General features: G+C 44.4%; 4 protein-coding genes across 7 annotated transcripts; 1 reads left to right on the top strand and 3 right to left on the bottom strand.

The window, feature by feature from the left end:
* Nucleotides 1-1,040: 1,040 nt before the first annotated feature.
* On the bottom strand, nucleotides 1,041-4,585 carry LOC124048125 (tubulin-specific chaperone C-like). The gene is made up of 2 exons (XM_046368573.1): nucleotides 2,096-4,585; nucleotides 1,041-1,958 (listed from the first exon to the last, which is right to left on the bottom strand). Exons 1-2 carry the CDS (start codon nucleotides 2,669-2,671, stop codon nucleotides 1,491-1,493), a joined length of 1,044 nt encoding a protein of 347 aa, XP_046224529.1. The 5' UTR covers nucleotides 2,672-4,585; the 3' UTR covers nucleotides 1,041-1,490.
* LOC124048123 (BRD4-interacting chromatin-remodeling complex-associated protein-like) lies at nucleotides 3,535-11,137 on the top strand. Of its 4 annotated transcripts, none has more exons than XM_046368571.1 (13): nucleotides 3,535-3,745; nucleotides 6,108-6,156; nucleotides 6,494-6,539; nucleotides 6,712-6,760; nucleotides 6,884-6,949; nucleotides 7,562-8,752; nucleotides 8,865-8,901; nucleotides 8,995-9,044; nucleotides 9,129-9,178; nucleotides 9,413-9,558; nucleotides 9,710-9,804; nucleotides 9,901-10,003; nucleotides 10,098-11,137. In XM_046368571.1, exons 2-13 carry the CDS (start codon nucleotides 6,129-6,131, stop codon nucleotides 10,565-10,567), a joined length of 2,331 nt encoding a protein of 776 aa, XP_046224527.1. In that variant the 5' UTR covers nucleotides 3,535-3,745; nucleotides 6,108-6,128; the 3' UTR covers nucleotides 10,568-11,137. The 4 variants fall into 4 exon arrangements, with proteins under 4 accessions (XP_046224527.1, XP_046224525.1, XP_046224526.1 ...); XM_046368569.1 differs by having other exon boundaries at nucleotides 3,536-3,745; nucleotides 6,103-6,156; XM_046368570.1 differs by lacking the exon at nucleotides 3,535-3,745 and adding an exon at nucleotides 3,936-3,990 and having other exon boundaries at nucleotides 6,103-6,156.
* Nucleotides 11,138-12,656: 1,519 nt separating this feature from the next.
* LOC124048126 (ATP synthase subunit f, mitochondrial-like) lies at nucleotides 12,657-15,725 on the bottom strand. Its single transcript, XM_046368574.1, has 4 exons — nucleotides 14,621-15,725; nucleotides 14,358-14,459; nucleotides 13,556-13,672; nucleotides 12,657-13,457 (listed from the first exon to the last, which is right to left on the bottom strand). The coding sequence occupies exons 1-4, from the start codon at nucleotides 14,832-14,834 to the stop codon at nucleotides 13,429-13,431; spliced, it is 462 nt and encodes a 153-aa protein (XP_046224530.1). The 5' UTR covers nucleotides 14,835-15,725; the 3' UTR covers nucleotides 12,657-13,428.
* Nucleotides 15,051-15,725, bottom strand: LOC123989612 (putative protein TPRXL). Its single transcript, XM_046290732.1, has one exon. The coding sequence runs from the start codon at nucleotides 15,723-15,725 to the stop codon at nucleotides 15,051-15,053; it is 675 nt and encodes a 224-aa protein (XP_046146688.1).
* Nucleotides 15,726-18,393: the final 2,668 nt, after the last annotated feature.

Here is an 18,393-nt window from a genome sequence, read left to right as displayed (position 1 = left end):
ACGAGGCAGGATGCTTGCAGTGTAGTCAGTGAGACGATTCAATAAAAACAAGCAGAAAAACCTGTAAGCCCCTCACAGACAGACAGGTTCTGGAAGAATGGATCCTTAGAGTAGCTCCTACAACAAGTCTCCCCATGACCCACTTAGCTACACTTGCATTCAGCAGCCAACATAAACAACCTGGCAGTCTCTCATCAGAGGCGTCTACTACAAAGCAGGATCAGATCAATTTGATCAACAACCAGAAATAACTATTGATTTTCTGGTTCATTAAGAAAGATAAACTGAGATGTTTTCTGGGCTGTTAAGACAATTAAACCATGCCCATTTCTAGCTTATATTAAAAAAAAAAAAAAAAAAGTTATTTCAGAATGATAAGGCAAGTACGCTGGCTAACTCATCGATCCTGCATTGTAATATACTACGCTGTATTAAGGAAGCAGGCAGATTTAACTATGAAGGTGTTTGTGTCTGGACTGAATGAACTGTGTAATGCTTCTGGCAGTTTGGTGGACCAACAACTAACTTCTAAAGGGGGCCTCTTCATTGCACAGCAAAGCCAGGATTGTGATGTGTAAACTATATAAGAGAAGGGAGATGTGTGTGGTTGTGTGTCAGTGCATTCAATCAACGACATGATGGCAGGTGCACATGTGAGCTGCACAGGGACACACAACAGGCCAGCAGACCTGATATGACATCTTCAGAAGTTGGCAGAACTTATGAGAGAAACCAGAGGAGCATACTGGTGTTAGAGTAGCTGAGGGCAGAGATCAGCACTGTCACTGGTACAGTATGATTATAACCTCTACTACATGTCAGACTTCTCTGGGAAAAGTGGGGACAGGATGTGGAAAAGGGAAGAAACAGTTAGAGACAGTTTCCTATACACAGATTAGGCCCGGTCCTAGACTAGACAACACATTCAATGGAGATTCCCTATTGAACTTGCTTTTTAGTCCAGAACTAGGCTTAATATGCATCCAGGAAAACCACCCCAAACTGTTTCATGTACCATTAAAGACAAACTGACAGATGTATTGGTTTGTCAACCAAACCCTTTATTTACACTAACACTCACCAAGACCACTTCCACAGATGAGAGAACAGTGAAAGAAATGCATGTTGTAAACATTAAGGTGTGGCTATTATATATATATATATTTTTAACAGACTAAGGTGGTCCTTTCTTAATAAATGAATGTGTAACAAACTGTGTTAGTGACATTACCTGTGGTTAACATTCTAATTGTACTGCTCAAGAGTAGGGTAGTGAGAAAGCAGCAATGCGTAAACACACACATACACATATATATATAAAATACACACACGGTCAACCCTGTCAGGAGATTATGAAACAACCCATCAGCATTAGTCGCATAAGGCTTTGTCACCATCAGGACTGAGTGATTGTTGAAGCCAATGACATAAATTCTAGAAAATAAGAAAACACTTCATTTGTTTGATTGACAGGCTCTTTATTTATGTCTCTAGGAGTCCCACTCAGTTCTTCTCTCAGCTTCTGGGATGACACACCAGTTAGGTGATTGGGTCCCTATGGCCAGCCAGTTAAAATCATCCACCTGGTTCCAGTTGTTCCTCTCCCGGTCCAGACCAGACACCTTAAAGTCCAGGTCCAGACCCGGGTAGGACCAGGCAAAGGGGGCGAAGCACACCCTTTGACAGTCTTCTATGATGGCGCGGCTGGTGACATGCAGATAGACCTGTGTGTCAGTAGTGTGGTGAGTCCGTAGCTGCTGGCAGGGGAAGGAGAGGGTGCTGCCGGTGCAGTGGTCGACGAATACAGAGCTGGAGACCGGCCCAGAGAAGATCTCACAGTTCTGGACGTGTTTGATGTGGACGGTGCTTGGGGATCCCAGGAGTCTGACCTTGCAATTGGTCAGGTGGGTCAGGAGAACATCCTGTTGTTTGATCTCCTCCGCTGTCTTGGTCAGCACCTGCCAAAGACAAACAGTGGTCATCAGACATTTAAACTACATACCTTCAAAGAGTAGAATCTACAGCACAGTTGACTAGAGACAAGCATTCTCATAATAAATGATTTAATGAATCGTGTTATGTTAGGGACTTTTACCTGGGATTCAAAGTGGGAGAAGCCGCACTGCTCTGGGGGGCTTATGGCTCCATCCACTTTAATTCGGCCAGAATCCTTAGGTGTTACAGGTGACGCTGGGTCCGCGACAGGTGGATCAACTTTGGGTGTATTTGCTGCACGCGACCTAAAGGCGAACTTCTTCTTGGGGAGAATCTCATCTCTCTTCTCGGTCAGAGAGTTCTGTAGTTTCTGGAGCGCCACCTGTGCCTGTCTCAGCTCGTACTGCGGTAAAAACACAATGCTGTCGTTTAGAAACTTCTGGAGCCGTTGTGTTTTAGTAGTCACCTCCTCCAAGGTTTTGGTGGCCAGGACACGGTCAGTAGCCCCCGAGCAACCAGCCAGTAACTTTTCGATAGCCGCCCTTTCGCTGCCGAACGTCGCGGTGAAGAACCCGCTCTTCTCCTCCGTGACAGACTGGCTCTTTTTCACCTCTTTCTTTCTCTCCACGTCCTCGAGCCTATCCTGTTCCCGTTTCAGCATCCCCTCGGGGATCTTCACGCCTAACTCACGCCCAGAGTCCCCGTTTCCCTGACAAATACCACTCTCCACATCCATATTCTCGTCTATGTTGTTGTATCAGCACATGCGGAAGCGATAATGTCGCTTCGTAACAAACGGCATTCTCATTGGATAAATCCCTCCCTTCTTGTGGCTATACTGTTACTTAATTGGTGGGTTATGGAACGGCGTTTCTTACGTTTTCCCCACTCTCACCTAGACGCAAAAGTCCACAGTGCCCACGAGAGCTGGTGTCAGCCAAACCACAGGTTCATACACCATTATTTCTGCAACCCATAACAAATATCCATCTATAATGTTTCCCATGTTCTATCGTGCCCTACTGCGAAAACAAATGGAAGGATTCCTGGGTTTTAAATCGAGGCGAATATAAAATGAATCTCAGTATAGTTAAATAATATATCAGGGGCCACCTTCACAGTAGAAGAGTGTATTTATTCCTCAATGTCACACACACCTCACTTTCATATGCAGTAACATTGTATTATTCTGCAGGAAGGAATAACTTCACTCGTCCAAAGGAGACAGCTGTAACTGTTTGCAAAAATATGAAATGGGTCTATATTATATGGAATAAAATAGGCCAACATGAATTCACACCACAATAGATTGAATTGCGGTATACATAGTTGACCCCAATCTCTTATTGAAACATGGTGTACAGAGCAGCACTACGAATATGATTACTTATTAAATCTGTTACCGCCCTCCTATATGCCCTTGGAGGGTATGAGTGGAATAACGCCCTCGTTTTGATGATCTCTTTGTAGTCATTTTAAGCAGCCACATCAAGGTGTGGCATCTATTAGTGGCCCCCTACCGTTCATAATAGCCAAGTGTACAGTAAAACAATTTCCTATTCATATGGGAGAATTTAAGTATCTGTTCAGTAAAAAAAAATAAAAAAAAATAATGAATGGTAGAACATAGTTTTTCAGTATTTATAGTTTAGTAACTATTTGGTTGTCCTATGTGAGTACTATGGAATATTGCAATGCTATCTGTAGAATGCTCTGATGTTGCTGCCTTCTGCTGGAGCGGCACTACCCCGACTACCCGTGCTGTGATGGCGAGGAAACCCCGTTGACAAGGCACTGCTTTTTCATGACGGTGAGTTTCCCTTTGAGTGTATTATAATTTTGTGATAAAATTTCAAGGAAAAAACACACACAACCTCCTTCCTCCCTTCCTTCTGGGGGGGAATAGAGTGAGAGTGGAGAGAAATATATCTGAGACAGAACAGGGACAGTGAGAAAAATATATGAGTGGGAAAGGAGGGAGGGAGGAGGAGGAGGGGGGAGCAAATTAAAAGTTGCCAAATGGAGATATTGGGTTTCAAGAAGAGTGAGACAGGAGTAAGGGTTTTGCCTTCTTTCAGTCGTCTTTATGTTATGCTAATCGAAATAAATATTTATGTCTCGACGCTGTTTAACCGTGTCAACGAATTCTGTCCGACGTTTCTAAATAGGCGACAACGGAGCTAACCAAGAACAGGCCGATGTTTACCAGTTAAAACACGGTCAAATAAGTAGCCCCAGGAGCTGCTTGATGGAAATCTCCACGCTCTAGTAAATTCCACGATTTGAAATACGTCTATTCAGCAAATCGAGAGAAATGTGACGTTTTGCATGCTGGCAGATGAGCTTAAACACTGTAGAAGACAAGTGGTAGCTTTTACCCCAACAGAGAAGGAGCATGTCAGCTAGAGGCTGGAAGGACAGGCTTTTTTCTCCTTCTTGTTGTTGTTGTTGTGCTCCAATTACGATTCATTGTCTGTCGATTTCAGTCTATTTTTTGGGGGGGGGACGTAAGAAAAAAAAAATATATATAGCAAACTATACATTAACTGGCTTTGTTAAACGACGCCGAAGATTGAGCGTCGTACCACGACTCGTTAGCGGTTCGACTCGGCACAAAGCTAAGATTTGGGAGGGTGTTATATTGCCATGTCGAAATTCAATTGGAGCAAAAAAAATGTTTCGACTATTCTTCGGATGAGCTGGTTTAGCTATCTCTTCTTATACGCCTACTCTGACCACTGGGCGAGTTGTATTGGGGGGGGGGGGATGCTATATTGTGTGTTTTTATTTTTGCATTTATTGGCCAGCTAGTTGACTTTGAGTTTAAGATAGCTGCTCGTTTTCCCACATTCGGCCAAATTTATCTAGTAAAATCTTTGATATTTCCAAGCCAACTGGAAGGTTTTGTTTTTTGACACTGTGTGTGAATTCGCACAGTTAAACGTTATTTGACACGTATAAATGCAAATGTTTAGTGGTGCTAGCTCGCCGCTATGGCATAAAATAATCCCAATGAAATGGGCAGAGGGACATTATAAAGCTGCGGTTAGCTAGACGCCGACAGATCATTTTCAACTAATCTTTCGTTAACTAACAATACTTGAAGGGACCATCCAAGAGCGCGTATATCAGTTTAATTTGTGAAGTAAAATGTATTGTTTTGTTTCCTTTTTTTGGGGGGGGGGGTGGGGTGGAAAACTGCATATAAAGTGCCACGCGTATCTGCGTATGCCACATGTTTTGTTAAGGACAAACTAGCAGCCCAACTATAGAAAATGCAAGTAGTTTCGTCATTTCGAAACGGCCTGTTAAATCTGATTAACCATAGTCGTGTAATTCCCTTTACATGGAACTACTCAATTGTAGCTGAGACTGTCGCATTGTTTTGAGTCTCGTCATCAGACTTTTCTTTCTCAAATAAAGATGGTGGCGGAGTCGCCATTTTGTTTCAGACTTGCTACATTTTTCCAGACTGACACCGGAGTACGAGGCTACATCACTGACTGGACACAATGTATCAGATTTGTAATTCGACATGACATCGAATGAATGATACAAATAGGTAAAAAAAAAAAAGTCTATAATTGGGACACATCACAGTATATTAGGCCCCCTACACTGGCAATACATTTTTCAAAGCCCCACCTTGTTTAACTCTTGCCATTGCGGCTCTATGAATTAACCAAATAACAGGTTCGCCCTTGAGAATAGTATGATACTATTGTTATTCACTGTTTTATGGCCCGAGACCAAGGTCAAACATCATAGGAGTTAGTTCTGTGGAATGTTGGCTATAAAATGTTTTCTAAACGTTCAACTCCCAGACAACCTTGAAATTGAACAGGGCGGAGTTATTTACACCGATGGCCATCTTCATTCTATGGGAGGTGACAGGAGAGACGACCAATATGCAGGAGAAGGGTAGGGTTCGGGAGAGTCACTCGCGGTCTGCTGTAGAGAGCATGGTGCTTGCAACGCCAGAATAATGAGTTGTTTGCACACGACTGTAAATCGCTTTGGATAAGAGCGTCTGCGAAAATATCCTATATTATTACTCTCAGGGAATCTGGATACTAGGTGGAGGGATAGGGGCAATACTGTACGTACTGTTCTCTTAACCTCGCTCTCTCCCATCTGTCTCTCTCACCCTGCTCCCTTCTACTCCAGCACAGAAAATAAAGGGTGGTTAATGAATGATTCCATGCCCGCTGTCAGAAAGCTGTGAGTGTTTTATTGCGTCATCACCAACTGTCACCACACACACCACTTCCTCTTTATTGGCCCACTCTCAATGTTTCTGCATTGCTCTTTAGTGGTCATAAGCATTCATAGGAATTGTTGCCTCTATCTAGAGAAGTGGCAGGGGTTTGAATAAAAGCTCATATTGCATTTGAGCATTTTTAGCATAGTTACAGAATGTATACAGTTTAAAGCCTTAATATAATATTGTCCACTTATCCTTCATTCCATTACACATAATTTTTCTCACATCATCCTTCACTCTGCTCTCATCCAACCCTCCTCTCACTTCGTTCCTCTCTGCTTTCACCTCTCCCAGGTGTCATGGATGATGAGGACGATCGCCGTCTTCTGGATATTATAGGGTAAATCTGTCTGACAATTAAATCACAAACATAGTCTATAACATATCTAACACTAAGGCATTCATAATGGCAGGTGGAACAGAGAAGTTTGTTGCCCAGGGGCTACAAATGTTAACTAAATTGCATTTAAAAAAAATCTGATTGTCTCTGACTCAAGCTCCCTCTCCTTCAGAGATGTGCAGGCATTGAATGACTACCTCCACGGCTCCACCAACAAGTCTGTGAGTGTTTCCCCCCTCTGGTCTACTAGTTCATCCATGCCTATTTAAACTAACATAATATTTAATAAAGTTAGCAGGCTGCTTTGTGATACGGGTGAAGTGACTGTGTGTTTTCTCCTTCAGATTGAGGAGGATGATGTGACGAACGCAGCGTACGGCTCTGCTGGAACCTTCTTCACTAGTAACACTGTGAGTCTTAGTAAACCTTTACTTACCTGCTGCCAGTGGGTTTATATACTGACTGAACCTGCGTAGTTGCCAGCAGCATACCACCCTGCATCCCGCTGCTGGCTTGCCTCTAAAGCTAAGCAGGGTTGGTCCTGGTCGGTCCCTGGATGGAAGACCAGATGCTGCTTGGAGGGGTGTTGGAGGGCCAATACTGTTCCCTCTGGTCTAGGGAGATCCCAGGGCAGTGAAGGGGACTTTGCCCCGCCTATTGTGCAGTCTTTCCGATGGGACATTAAACAGGTGTCCTGACTTTCTGTGGTCATAAAAATCCCATGGCATGTATCATAAGATTAGGGGTGTTAACCCTGGTGTTATGGATAAATTCCCAACCTGGCCCCATTCCATCGTGGCCATCTAATCATCCTCCTAATTTGCATATATCACTCCTCACCTCTCCACCTGATAGCTGGTGTGTGCTGAGTGTTCTGGCACAAAAATGGTCGGCGTGCATCACGCAGGTGGGTGGTAGACACTGATGGTGGATAATGTGAACTTCCCACTACTATGTAAAGCACTTTGAGTACCTTGACTATCTATTCTAGTTATAAAGTGTTATTTTTTTCTCTCTCTCAGGCTGGCTCTAACTCCGGCCTCAAAGATGGCGAGTTTGAGGATACAGCGGGGGCTGGCCTCCAGCTTTCCAGCAGCCTATCGTTCATCGAGGATGAGCTGGGGGGAGGAGCCTCTCCAGGAGGAATGGATCTTGGAGGAGGAGAGGACCAGCACTTTGACATCCTGCAGAAGTCTCTCATGGAGGCAGACATCACTGAACAGACTCTGGAACAGGAGGCCATGCTAGACTCCCAACCACCTCCCCCTCCGGCCCCCTCCCCATTCCCCGCCCAGCTGGTCTCGGGGGGGTACAGCGGCGGGGTCACCACGGCGACAGCAGCGTTTCCCAGTGGTCAGTTTCTCCAGGGAGTATCCCAGGTGTCCCAGCTGCCCAACGGCCAGGCAGGGGGGCACATCCAGGTGTTGGGGTCCTTCGGAGGTGGAGGGGTTCAACAGATCCTCCTCCGGCAGGGTGGGGAGATCGGGGGGGTGATGGGTGGAGTAGCAGCAGGGGGGCAGGTGTTTGCCGCCTCCTCCCAAGTGGGCCAGGTGAACCAGGTGGGCTTGCCCTTTAAAAACATCCCCCTGCAGAATATCATCATCCAGAGAGGACCAGGGGGCACCCAGGCCCTGGTCAGACCTATCCAGCCCAAACCCCTTCAAGCTGGGGCTCAGACAGTCTACAGCCTGGGACTCCAGACCACAACCACCACCATGGTTAACACTGCGGCCCAGGGACACTACACAGCTAACGGCTCCATCCTGGTCCACTCTCCGCTGGGGCAGCAGAACCAGGGACAACAAGTCCAGGCCAATCTGGCCCCAGGGCAGTACCTGGTCCACCACAATGGCTCCTCAGACCCATCCCAATCAACCATGGTAGCCAATCAGAACACAGTGCAGCTTGTCACCGGGCAGAACTTCACGGCGACGGCGGGTGGTCAGCTGATCCAAGTGGGAGGCAGTCAGGTGGGAGTAGGAGGAGCCATGACCCAAAAATGGCAGACTTTTCCTGGTACTAGCCCTGCCCCCATCCAGGCGGCATCAAATCAGGGGTGTCTGACGCTGGTTGGCACAGCGACCGCAGGGGTTCGGGGTCAGGTGTCGTGCAGCCCAGTGCAGCGCCTCGCAGTGACTCAGAACAGCAGCTCCCTCTCCCCCATGTCTCTCTCTGGTACTGGTACTGCCACACAGGATGAGGAATACTCACAGGTACTAACTACAACTCTCTACCCCTCGCTCACTCTCTCTCTCTTAATTATTACCCTCTTTGTATTCGTTTCTATAAATATTTTGTTGTTTTCTTCTCCACTTCCTGTCACAGGCTCAGACACAGCTTGTCAACCTCCTTGGAAACAAAGGTTTGTGTTTGTATATGAGTTTATGTGTCTGCGTGTAGTTACAGACATAAAGAAACCCCTCTCCTGATTTCTGTTTCCTTTTTTGTCTCCTAGCTGTGAATACAATGACCTCCGTGAGCCAAGACTCCCTGCTAAACACACAGGTAGTCTACATGTTGCACACGTGTGTGTTTGTGTGTTAGTCTGTGTTTGTGTGCGTGATGATGAAAATGACGTGTCTCTTGTAGGTCAGCGCTCAGAAGAGGCAAGCCCCTCAGCAGCTCACCAGAGGAGCAATGTAAGTAGTGTGTGTTTGTGTGTATAAATCAGTGGAGGCTGCTGAGGGGAGGACGGTTTGATGTAATGGCTGGAATGGAATAATATCAAACACATGAAAACCATTCGTTTGATACCATTCCAGCCATTACTATGAGCTGTCCTCCCCTCAGCAGCCTCCAGCGTTATAGATGTATATCCACATATGCATTTATACTGATTGTATGCGACAAGTGTACAATGTGTATGTCTGCAGGATGCTACATCAGTTGACGATGGATCGTTCAGGGGTTCTGTCACCTGACATCACCCGCTTCACCTCATTGGACGACGCACTGCACAGACTCCTCCCCTACCACATGTTCCACGGTGCTCCGCCCAACAAGGAAGAGTTTTCTCAAGGTCAGAATCCTCCCCTACACCGTGTGTGTGTGTGTGTGTGTGTGTGTGTGTGTGTGTGTGTGTGTGTGTGTGTGTGTGTGTGTGTGTGTGTGTGTGTGTGTGTGTGTGTGTGTGTGTGTGTGTGTGTGACACTGTGTTCTGTCTGTACCAGTGGATGATGAGTTTGAGACGATGGCGACTCAGGTGTTGAAGAGGACCCAGGTTATGATCAACAAATACAGACGACTGCTGATGGTGGAGGCTGAGGTGAGAACACACACACACGGACATATGCACATACACACAAATACTTGTTTATCTTCAAAATTGTAAGGATGTTGCTAAGTCCCTCTCTTCCTGCAGCGCTCCAGTCCCTCCTCAGAGATGGTGATGATTGACAGGACCTTTAACCAAGAGGAACGGCAGAACCTGACACAGGACAAACGTATGATACTGGTTGACCCAGGTGAGGAGGAGGGAAATGGCAGGAATGTGGATCATTTAAAAGCTGTGGACCATTATTTTTCATCATGTCTCTTTCTCTCTCTCTCCCTCCATAGATGGCTTCTTGGAAGATTTCTGTTGTGCGGTGAAGCCGTCTCTCCTCTCTCCCCCCTGCCTCCCCCTGGACCCTCTCTCCTCCCCCTCGTCCAGCCATGGCCATAGACAGTCAGTGGGGGGGTTGAACACAGACTCCCCTCACAGGACAGACCCCCAGTCAGGCTATGGAGACCCGGGGGGAGGTAGTGGGGGAGGAGGAAAAGACTCTTATAAGAGTATCATTGACCTGAAGAGAACTCAACATAGCAACTATGGAAACAAAGCTGCTTGTAGCAACAACAACAACAGCAACTATCACCTTGGAAACGTGGCTGCTACGGCCACAGCGGCAGTGTCGACAGGGACGGAACAGACTCAGCACCTGTCTCACCTGCCCTCTCACCCCCAGGTCCCCCTACCACTCCCTCCCACCCCGCCCGACACAGACTCGGTTCTAGAGGCAGCCGTCAACAGCATTCTAGAATGTTAAGAGACTGACAGGCAGACGTGCCCATCACTCTATCCTTCCATTCCTCCATCTCTCATCCTCCCATCCTTTCCCCTCAGCTCGCTCCAGGGATTACATGCTTGTTGTTTATTTTCTCCTTCTCTCTCTCATTGTCAGTCCACTTCAACCAGCTCTGAGTTAGTTACAGCCATAGAAATATAATCTAGATTGTATTTCTATGGTTACAGTATTATATTTACTGTAGGACAGCCAGGTGTCATGATCTTTGTGACATCATATCCTGTTGGGTGTGAGTGGGAGAGGATGCAAAGATTGTCTATTATATTGACAAAATAGTCGATTGACTGCTCTAACAATGGAAATACATGTCCTCTAAGATGGAAGGCAGGTGGGAGGTGGCGAGATCAGGTAGGACTATTTTAGCCAATGAGAGGGCAGATACGTGTGTGAATAACAGGCCATAGAGATAGATGGAGGACTCATCTCTGTATCTGTGCCATCATAGCGTCTGTGACAGCATGGGCAGCGCCATTGAGGCTATTTCCATTTTAAAGTAGTACATTTTCTTCTTCATTAGCCGATTGCTTCCAACTCATAGGAATCCACACCCAGTTGGCTACTTTATAATGGTGAAAGCCCCAATGGCCACTTTAAAACAAGTTATATCCACAAAGAGTTCTCTATATACAGTATCTCTATGATAACAGGTACAACTCAGATATTACTGCCACGTTTGTCCACTTATATTAGTGCATTTGTAACAACCTAACCATTGCAAAACTTCTATTTGATCAAATAAGCCTCACGAAGCAAATGAGTAATTACATTTTTTGTTGGCCAAATTCGACACCCTTTCTCATTGACCTCTATACAAACATTCCTAAATTCCTGAAACTCAATGTTAGGCTACGTCCCACAATGCTGAAGTTCAGGGAGGAGGAAGGTGATGATTCTGTGCCTGAGAAATTCTACGTTGTCCTTGAAATGTTTACATGAAGAAGCCTTGTAAGAAATGTCCTTTTTGCACCTGACATTACACACCTACACATAAAATACAGTAGTAATTGATGGATTGGAAAACTACAACATATATAGCTATTTTTGTGTTTTCTACTTCAGTCTTCACGGTAAAGTCAAGCCAGAGAAACTCACTCACACTCTTGTGTCTATATAACGACTAAACAAGCAGCTTTTGGTTTTCTGTCAGTTGTCATTTTCTTATTTGGCATTTTTCTTTTGTACCTTAAAGGTATGTGACGCCCCTCTGCACTCACACACATTCACTCTCATTAGAGTGTATTGGTGCTGGGGGGAACTTAACTCCTCAGATTGAGGGAGAAATGTTTCGCCGTGTTTCTTTTTTTGGTTTCATTTTTTAATTTTTTTTTTTATAAATCACGATTTGTGTTGTTAGGGATGTGTGTACCAGCGACGTTAACACGCAACCACTGTAACCATGGTGAGATTGAATAACCCTGGAAGGTTATGGGTTGTATGTCTCTGCGTACGTACGCTGGATGAATGTCACTCATTACTTCGCCTGCTTAACTTTCCTCTCCTCTATTCTATCCATCACTTCACTCAATCCTCCTGTCCCGCCCAACAATTATACCCCAATCAACAGGAGAGAGAGAGAGGGGACTGTCTATGCTCATAAATTGACTGAATGAACAGACTGAAGGATTTAGAGAGAGAGAACACAGCTGTCTGTTTTACATGTTGTCTTGTCAACCCTCTGTATTTCAGCCCTGGTCCTGACCACCCCCATGTCTCAAATTACACCCTATGCCTGTGATAGTGCACTACTTTTGACAAGCTTATGTGGCGTGGAGCAAAAGTAGTGCACTTAATGGGAAACAGTCGTCTCACACAGGAGTGCCTAAGGTTGATATACTAGGCTCTTTCTGGCAAGGAGTGACACATTTTTACTTCATTACCCCCATTTTCACTGTTTACTTTTGTCTCACTCTACATGATTTGTATAGTTTTTATATATATATCTATATATAAAAATGAAACAATATTTATACTTTTTTGTAAAGAAGAAGAATGTAAAAACATTTTGTATTCTGTTGGCTATGAAGTGTTCCAAAAGAAATTGTTACAAATACTGTGTTGTTCATTTTTAGTTTGTGTTCACTACAACAGAAAGAGAAAAGTCAACAATAAATTCATTTTTGAATACAATCATAAATGGGCATAGCCTGATTCATTTGAAACTTAACCTTTCTCAAACATGTAGTATTGGTAAAACCTTCAGTCAGTTAAATACTGCAAGCACACACACTGTAATACTTGTTATTATAGTATTACTATACTTGGGCCAGTTTGTCTCATGGCTGGTCATGACTACATTCAATCATTTGAAGCATTGATAGGGAGGGCATGCTACACACAGTACATTGTCAGTTTACACAAAAACAGTCCCAACAGTGACACTTGCTGGATTGGCTGGGAGTCCTTTAGGAGTGCTGACAGCTTTTGATGCTGTTCTCACTAGTTTAGAGAGAACACAATTCATTTTTAACTTGTCCTAGAAGCAGACGTGGTGTAACATTGAGATATCCTTCCCTTTCATAAACAGTTAACAAAACAACAGCAAATGTGACATAAATACTTAAAGAGTTGTACACAAGGTTTACAAGAAATTAAACTTCAAACTGAAATGAGACCATTTCCCTGGGCACCTCAAGTGTTGCTTCTGTATACATTTCATCTCCTTTCACACAGAAGAATATGTGTATAGCCAAAGCGTTTTCGCCATAGCTGCAGCTCGTCAAATATGTCTCCTGTTGGAAAATGTTTCTCCACCACACCACTAGGGGCGCGCTCCCAGAGTGAAGAGGTTTCCCCTTAGTTTGACCCCTACCACTCAGCAGGGCTCAGTGGTACTTCCTCCAGCGGTCATGCTCTAATGAGGGAAAACACACAAGTCAGTAAACATATAAAGATGAAGAAAGTCGGTCAATTTTTTTTGAAGAAAGATTGAAGTCACACACACACACTTACTGATGTGCGGGTAGTGCCAGGTGTAGCCCATCACACAGTATCCTGCTAACAGCATGGCCACTCCTCCCACTCCACCTTTCCTCACATCTATATACCTCCTGTAGTACCACTGCCATCCTAGAGAAAGAAAGAGATGGTAGATGGACCTAAAAGAGATATCATGGGATAACCAAATAGATTCACTGTGTATGTGTGTGTATGTTTGTCGGGCTGGGTTCCCCTACTGGCGTTTTATTTGGCAACCCCAAGTTCTGATTAAAAAACAAACATTTAAAAAGATAAAAACCTACTACCATACGCCGTTCAAAGGCGCTTAAATCTTGCCTTGCCCATTCACCCTCAATGGCACACATACACAATCCATGTCTCAATTGTCTCAAGGCTTAAACATCCAACTTTAACCCGTCTCCTCCCGTTCATCTACACTGAATGAAGTGGATGTAATAAGTGACATCAATATCACCTGGATTCATCTGGTCAGTCTATGTCATGGAAAGAGCAGGTGTTCCTAATGCTTTGTACACTCAGTGTACATTAAAAGTTGTTTCCACTACTTTCAAAGCAACTTAGTAGCCGGTAACTTCTTAATGTTTTGTATACTCAGTGTATGTGATCGTAAACAAATGTAAACTGGGATTAAAATGATGTTTTTGTCAAATATCTGTTTGGACTTCTTGCAGTCAATTTGTAGTCTACAAATGATTTGTAACTATGTTCCGGCCCCCTAACCATCCGCTCAATGAAAAACAATCGTCCTATAGCTGAATCTAGTTAATGATCTCTGGTGTAGGGTGTCTTCTACCGCTGATCAGGGCCTGTACTCCATTTCTGGGGTTGCGGGGAGCTCTGGTAGCGATCCAGCAAGGTAGTTCCTTCAGCCTCACCTCCCCTAGAGACAGTTTACCTACAACACAACATGCCAGTCAATCAGTGCTGGTCTCAACTACAGGGAGTAGGGATGTCAATGGTTAGCCAGTTAGTTAGTGCTGGTCTCATCTACAGCCAGTAGAGATGTCAATGGATTAGGCAGCCATAATACAGTAGGACCAGAGAAACACTACAGACCCATGATCCTCTGCTCAGTGCCATACTTCCTGGTGTCGAATGGCGCTTTCTCCCTTGTCACACTCTGATTGGCTGTTGCTGACTCTGTCCTCACGGAGGTTTGACCGAGTTCAACCGTGAGCAGTCTTCTGGTCTTGTTATACAGATAGTCTTTGTTACGATCAGCGGTTGTGGTCTGAACACGGTCCAGTATGGTGGAAACGTGGTTGACCATGAGTTGTCCCCTGTTGCTTGTCTTGCTGCGTAGACGGTCTTTATTGAGGTCAGAGGTTATGGTTGGGTTATGGTCCAGTGCGATTGTCTTGCTGTACAGACGGTCAGGTTTGACGGTGGTGTGGTCCTGGATGCTGGGTCTGGGCTGACCACTGCCTGACCCCTGCAGCTTCTCTTCTCCTCCCACCTCCTCCCTACTGCTCCCCACCTCCTCCTTTCAGAAGGGTCTTGCTTCACTCTGTGCCCCTGGTAAAGGCTCCTTGGATAGTGTGGCAGCAGCTCTGGCTGTCTGAGCAGATAGTTCAATCTGCTCCCTCAGTGAAACCTTCTTCTTAGAGGCAGCTTTGGCTTTAGTGCTCACTGGGACTGTGGCAGGGACTGGGGCTGTGGCAGGGACTGGGGCTGTGGCAGGGACTGCTTTGAGTTTGGCTATCGCTTTGGGTTTTGTGTGGATATTGGCTGGATCTTTTGCCAGACTGTCTTTGGAGAGAATATAAGTCTCATCAAGGAGCTTCTGCCGTTTCTTTGAAGTTGTTGTTGATGAGGATGAGGAGGAGGAAGGTGATGGTGTCTTCTTATTGTTTTTAGTCGTTGTCAATGATGATGATGATTTCTTACTCTTGGTGGTAGTTGCCAATGGTGATAACGCTGGTGATGGAGATGAAGATGATGCCTTCTTACTCTTAGTAGAAGTTGTTGATGGTGATGAAGAAGACGATGATAAAGATGTCTTCTTGCTGTTCTTGTCTGTGATGAGGTCAGCTGGGCCAGGGGGGGTCTGCGACCTTTGTGTGGTTGTGGTGACCGGAGCCATCTTGCATCTGGGAAGGTGGCTGTTCAGTCTCTTGAAGTTTTTCCCACAGAACGGGCACGTTTCACTGGAGGACGACATCACTGCTGGAAAAGAGACAGGATTATAGATGATGTAAATATTATGTTGTTATTATGGTCTGACAGAGTTTGACACAAAGGATTAAATTATTTTCAACCAATAACTTTCTAGCTTTAATATCTTAAGAGAAAAACTCTACATAATCTATACATTCATATGGAATACATGCATTACTTTTCTCGCAATCAAATGGGTTAATGAGTTTGATGGCCATTATTAGGCTTTTATAGTCTGCATAGCCAGAGTCGTGCTCCTGACAATGGGAAATGCCATGTTGGCTTACATAACCCGCACGACATGAGTCTTGAGTGGTAGAATCAATTTTACTTGCCGTTTGTTGGTTGCTAGAACGAAACCAGCGGCACTTCAACACCTTCTAATGCTTATCATCTTCTTCTTAACGAAATGTAAACTTGTGTTATTTTACTGTACACGTGTAACATTTGGTGCACACGTTGTTTCAACCATAACATTTTTGTCAGCTAAATACTTTTGGAAAAGACCCCTTGGGTAGCACAAGTAAACGCCTGAGGAAATTAGCTAGATTATTCCACATCGAAAATATTTTCAGCACGAATAAAGCTTCAGAAATGTCTGATGGTACTTTCTCTAAACGAACTGTTATTGCACTCGTTACCGATACAGCAATTGGTTAGATTTGTAACGGTAAAAACGAAACAATGTATCTCGTAGTCTAGAGAAAGTGTGCGTGGTAGTTGAAAAATAGATATTTGCTGACCCCTAGTGGAAGCTACACCCACAGATAGAACAATGAGACAGAAATTTCACCGGATGAATAAATGTGAAACATCCGCTTGGCGTTTACACTCCCTGCCAATTATGGTGGTAAGCGGAAGCCCAGTGGACAGAAGTGGGAAGGCCAAATCAAATGAAACGCGAAAGAGCGTGTACTCGCTGGAATTATTATGCACGGTGGTGAATGACAGAAACCAGGCGCTTGAAATTAGAAAGCAAGTCCACTTTTCTCGCGTGTATGCGAAGCAATGCCCGTTCGCGTTTCGTTTGATTTGGCCTGGAGAAGAAAAAACTATATGGATTTTGCGGGATATTCTGCAAATGTTCTCATCTATGAAACATTTGATCTCAATACAGTTTTCTGTTCGAAACACTTGCATCACATTTTTGTAGACTTTACACTTTGTCAAAGCTTCCAGAAATTGCGTTGTTTAGAATGAGTGCAAGGGAAAATTGAGTTAGGGGCTCCCGAGTGGGCAGCGGTCTAAGGCACTGTATCTCAGTGCTAGAGGCATCACTACAGACCCTGGTTCGATTCCAGGATGTATCACAACCGGTCGTGATTAGGAGTCCCATAGTGCGGCGAACAATTGGCCCAGCGCTGTCTGGTTTAGGGTTTGGCCGGGGTAGACCGTCATTGTAAATAATAATTTGTTCTTAACTGACTTGTCTAGTTATATAAAGGTTGAAAATAAAATAAATATTTCACACGCGAAATACAGAGTACGAAAATATGCAAATACCGCTAGAACGCTTGGCTCTGCCCACGTCCTTGCTTGTTCTGCCAACTCTGACTCATTGTTCCCATTGAAAACGAGAGGCTGTAGTCTATCTTGGGTTACTTATAAACATCTTTGCTGTACAGCTCCAGCCTGAACAGAGAGACTGGAACCAACGATTACCTGTTTAGTGCGAGTAAAGTACGTAGGATAAAACATGTCATAACAGGCCTGATGGAAACAGAAGATTTTGTCGGTAAACGTTCAATATATCGAGAAAAAGAAAATACGTTAGACAAGGTGGGATCTTTTTGTGTCGGTAAAATGAATTATGCGAGAATTGTAGAAATCTCGGTGTGAACGCTTTTATGCGCAAATATTAATATAACTATCATATCGAAGTAAATTTGGAGTCACGTGATGTCATAGGATGGTTCTCCCACAACAACTCGTCGTGAAAGAATACAGTTTATTCGGCTAAATATTAAATACATTATGATTAATTTTACAGGGCAGTGAAAGTGCAAGCTGATGAATTTGAAACTGCTTTCAAATAAATACCGAGGATCTTCTTATTCTGGTGACATGATAGTCGATGCTTGGCTGCCTTTTGCCAAATACAAATGATCTTACTCTTCTGGCTATTATAATATTCTCATTATACCTGTAACTGCAAACTGTTGGCAAGCCAACGGGTGGGTGTCAATACTAGTGTACGTATATAACGCACATTTTTTTGGTGAGAAAACCCCAGTTGAAAATGCGATGGAAACCCATTCAATTTGTATTTTTTATTCGCCACATGGGAATTTAACCGCAAAATGCACAACGTAATCACGCACAGTTTTTGTTATCAGTCAATATGATGGAAACACATCTCTGGTGGGAAAATGCGCATATTGTTTTTATGTGGATTTTTACATTTGCATGAAAATCTGCCTGTAGGGCACCACGGTGTGAGCCATAATACTAATAAAACATAGTGATCAAACAGGGAAATGGCTCCAATCGCTTTTCCCACGATTCATTTCACCCCATAAGGGATTTAAAAATTGCAGGAACACTTCAAATAAGGGCTGTTAGCCAAGCAAGGGACGTTTGCAACGCAAGCCCCTCAGCCCTGAGTTTTTAATGGAGTTTGCGAGTACAATTTTTCAGGGAAGTTCGGAACCAATGTACACAGGCAGTTAGGA

The sequence above is a fragment of the Oncorhynchus gorbuscha genome, linkage group LG11, assembly GCF_021184085.1.
Source record: "Oncorhynchus gorbuscha isolate QuinsamMale2020 ecotype Even-year linkage group LG11, OgorEven_v1.0, whole genome shotgun sequence".
In the NCBI taxonomy this organism is placed as follows: Eukaryota; Metazoa; Chordata; class Actinopteri; order Salmoniformes; family Salmonidae; genus Oncorhynchus; species Oncorhynchus gorbuscha.
This window is presented reverse-complemented; position numbering and strand designations above follow the sequence as displayed.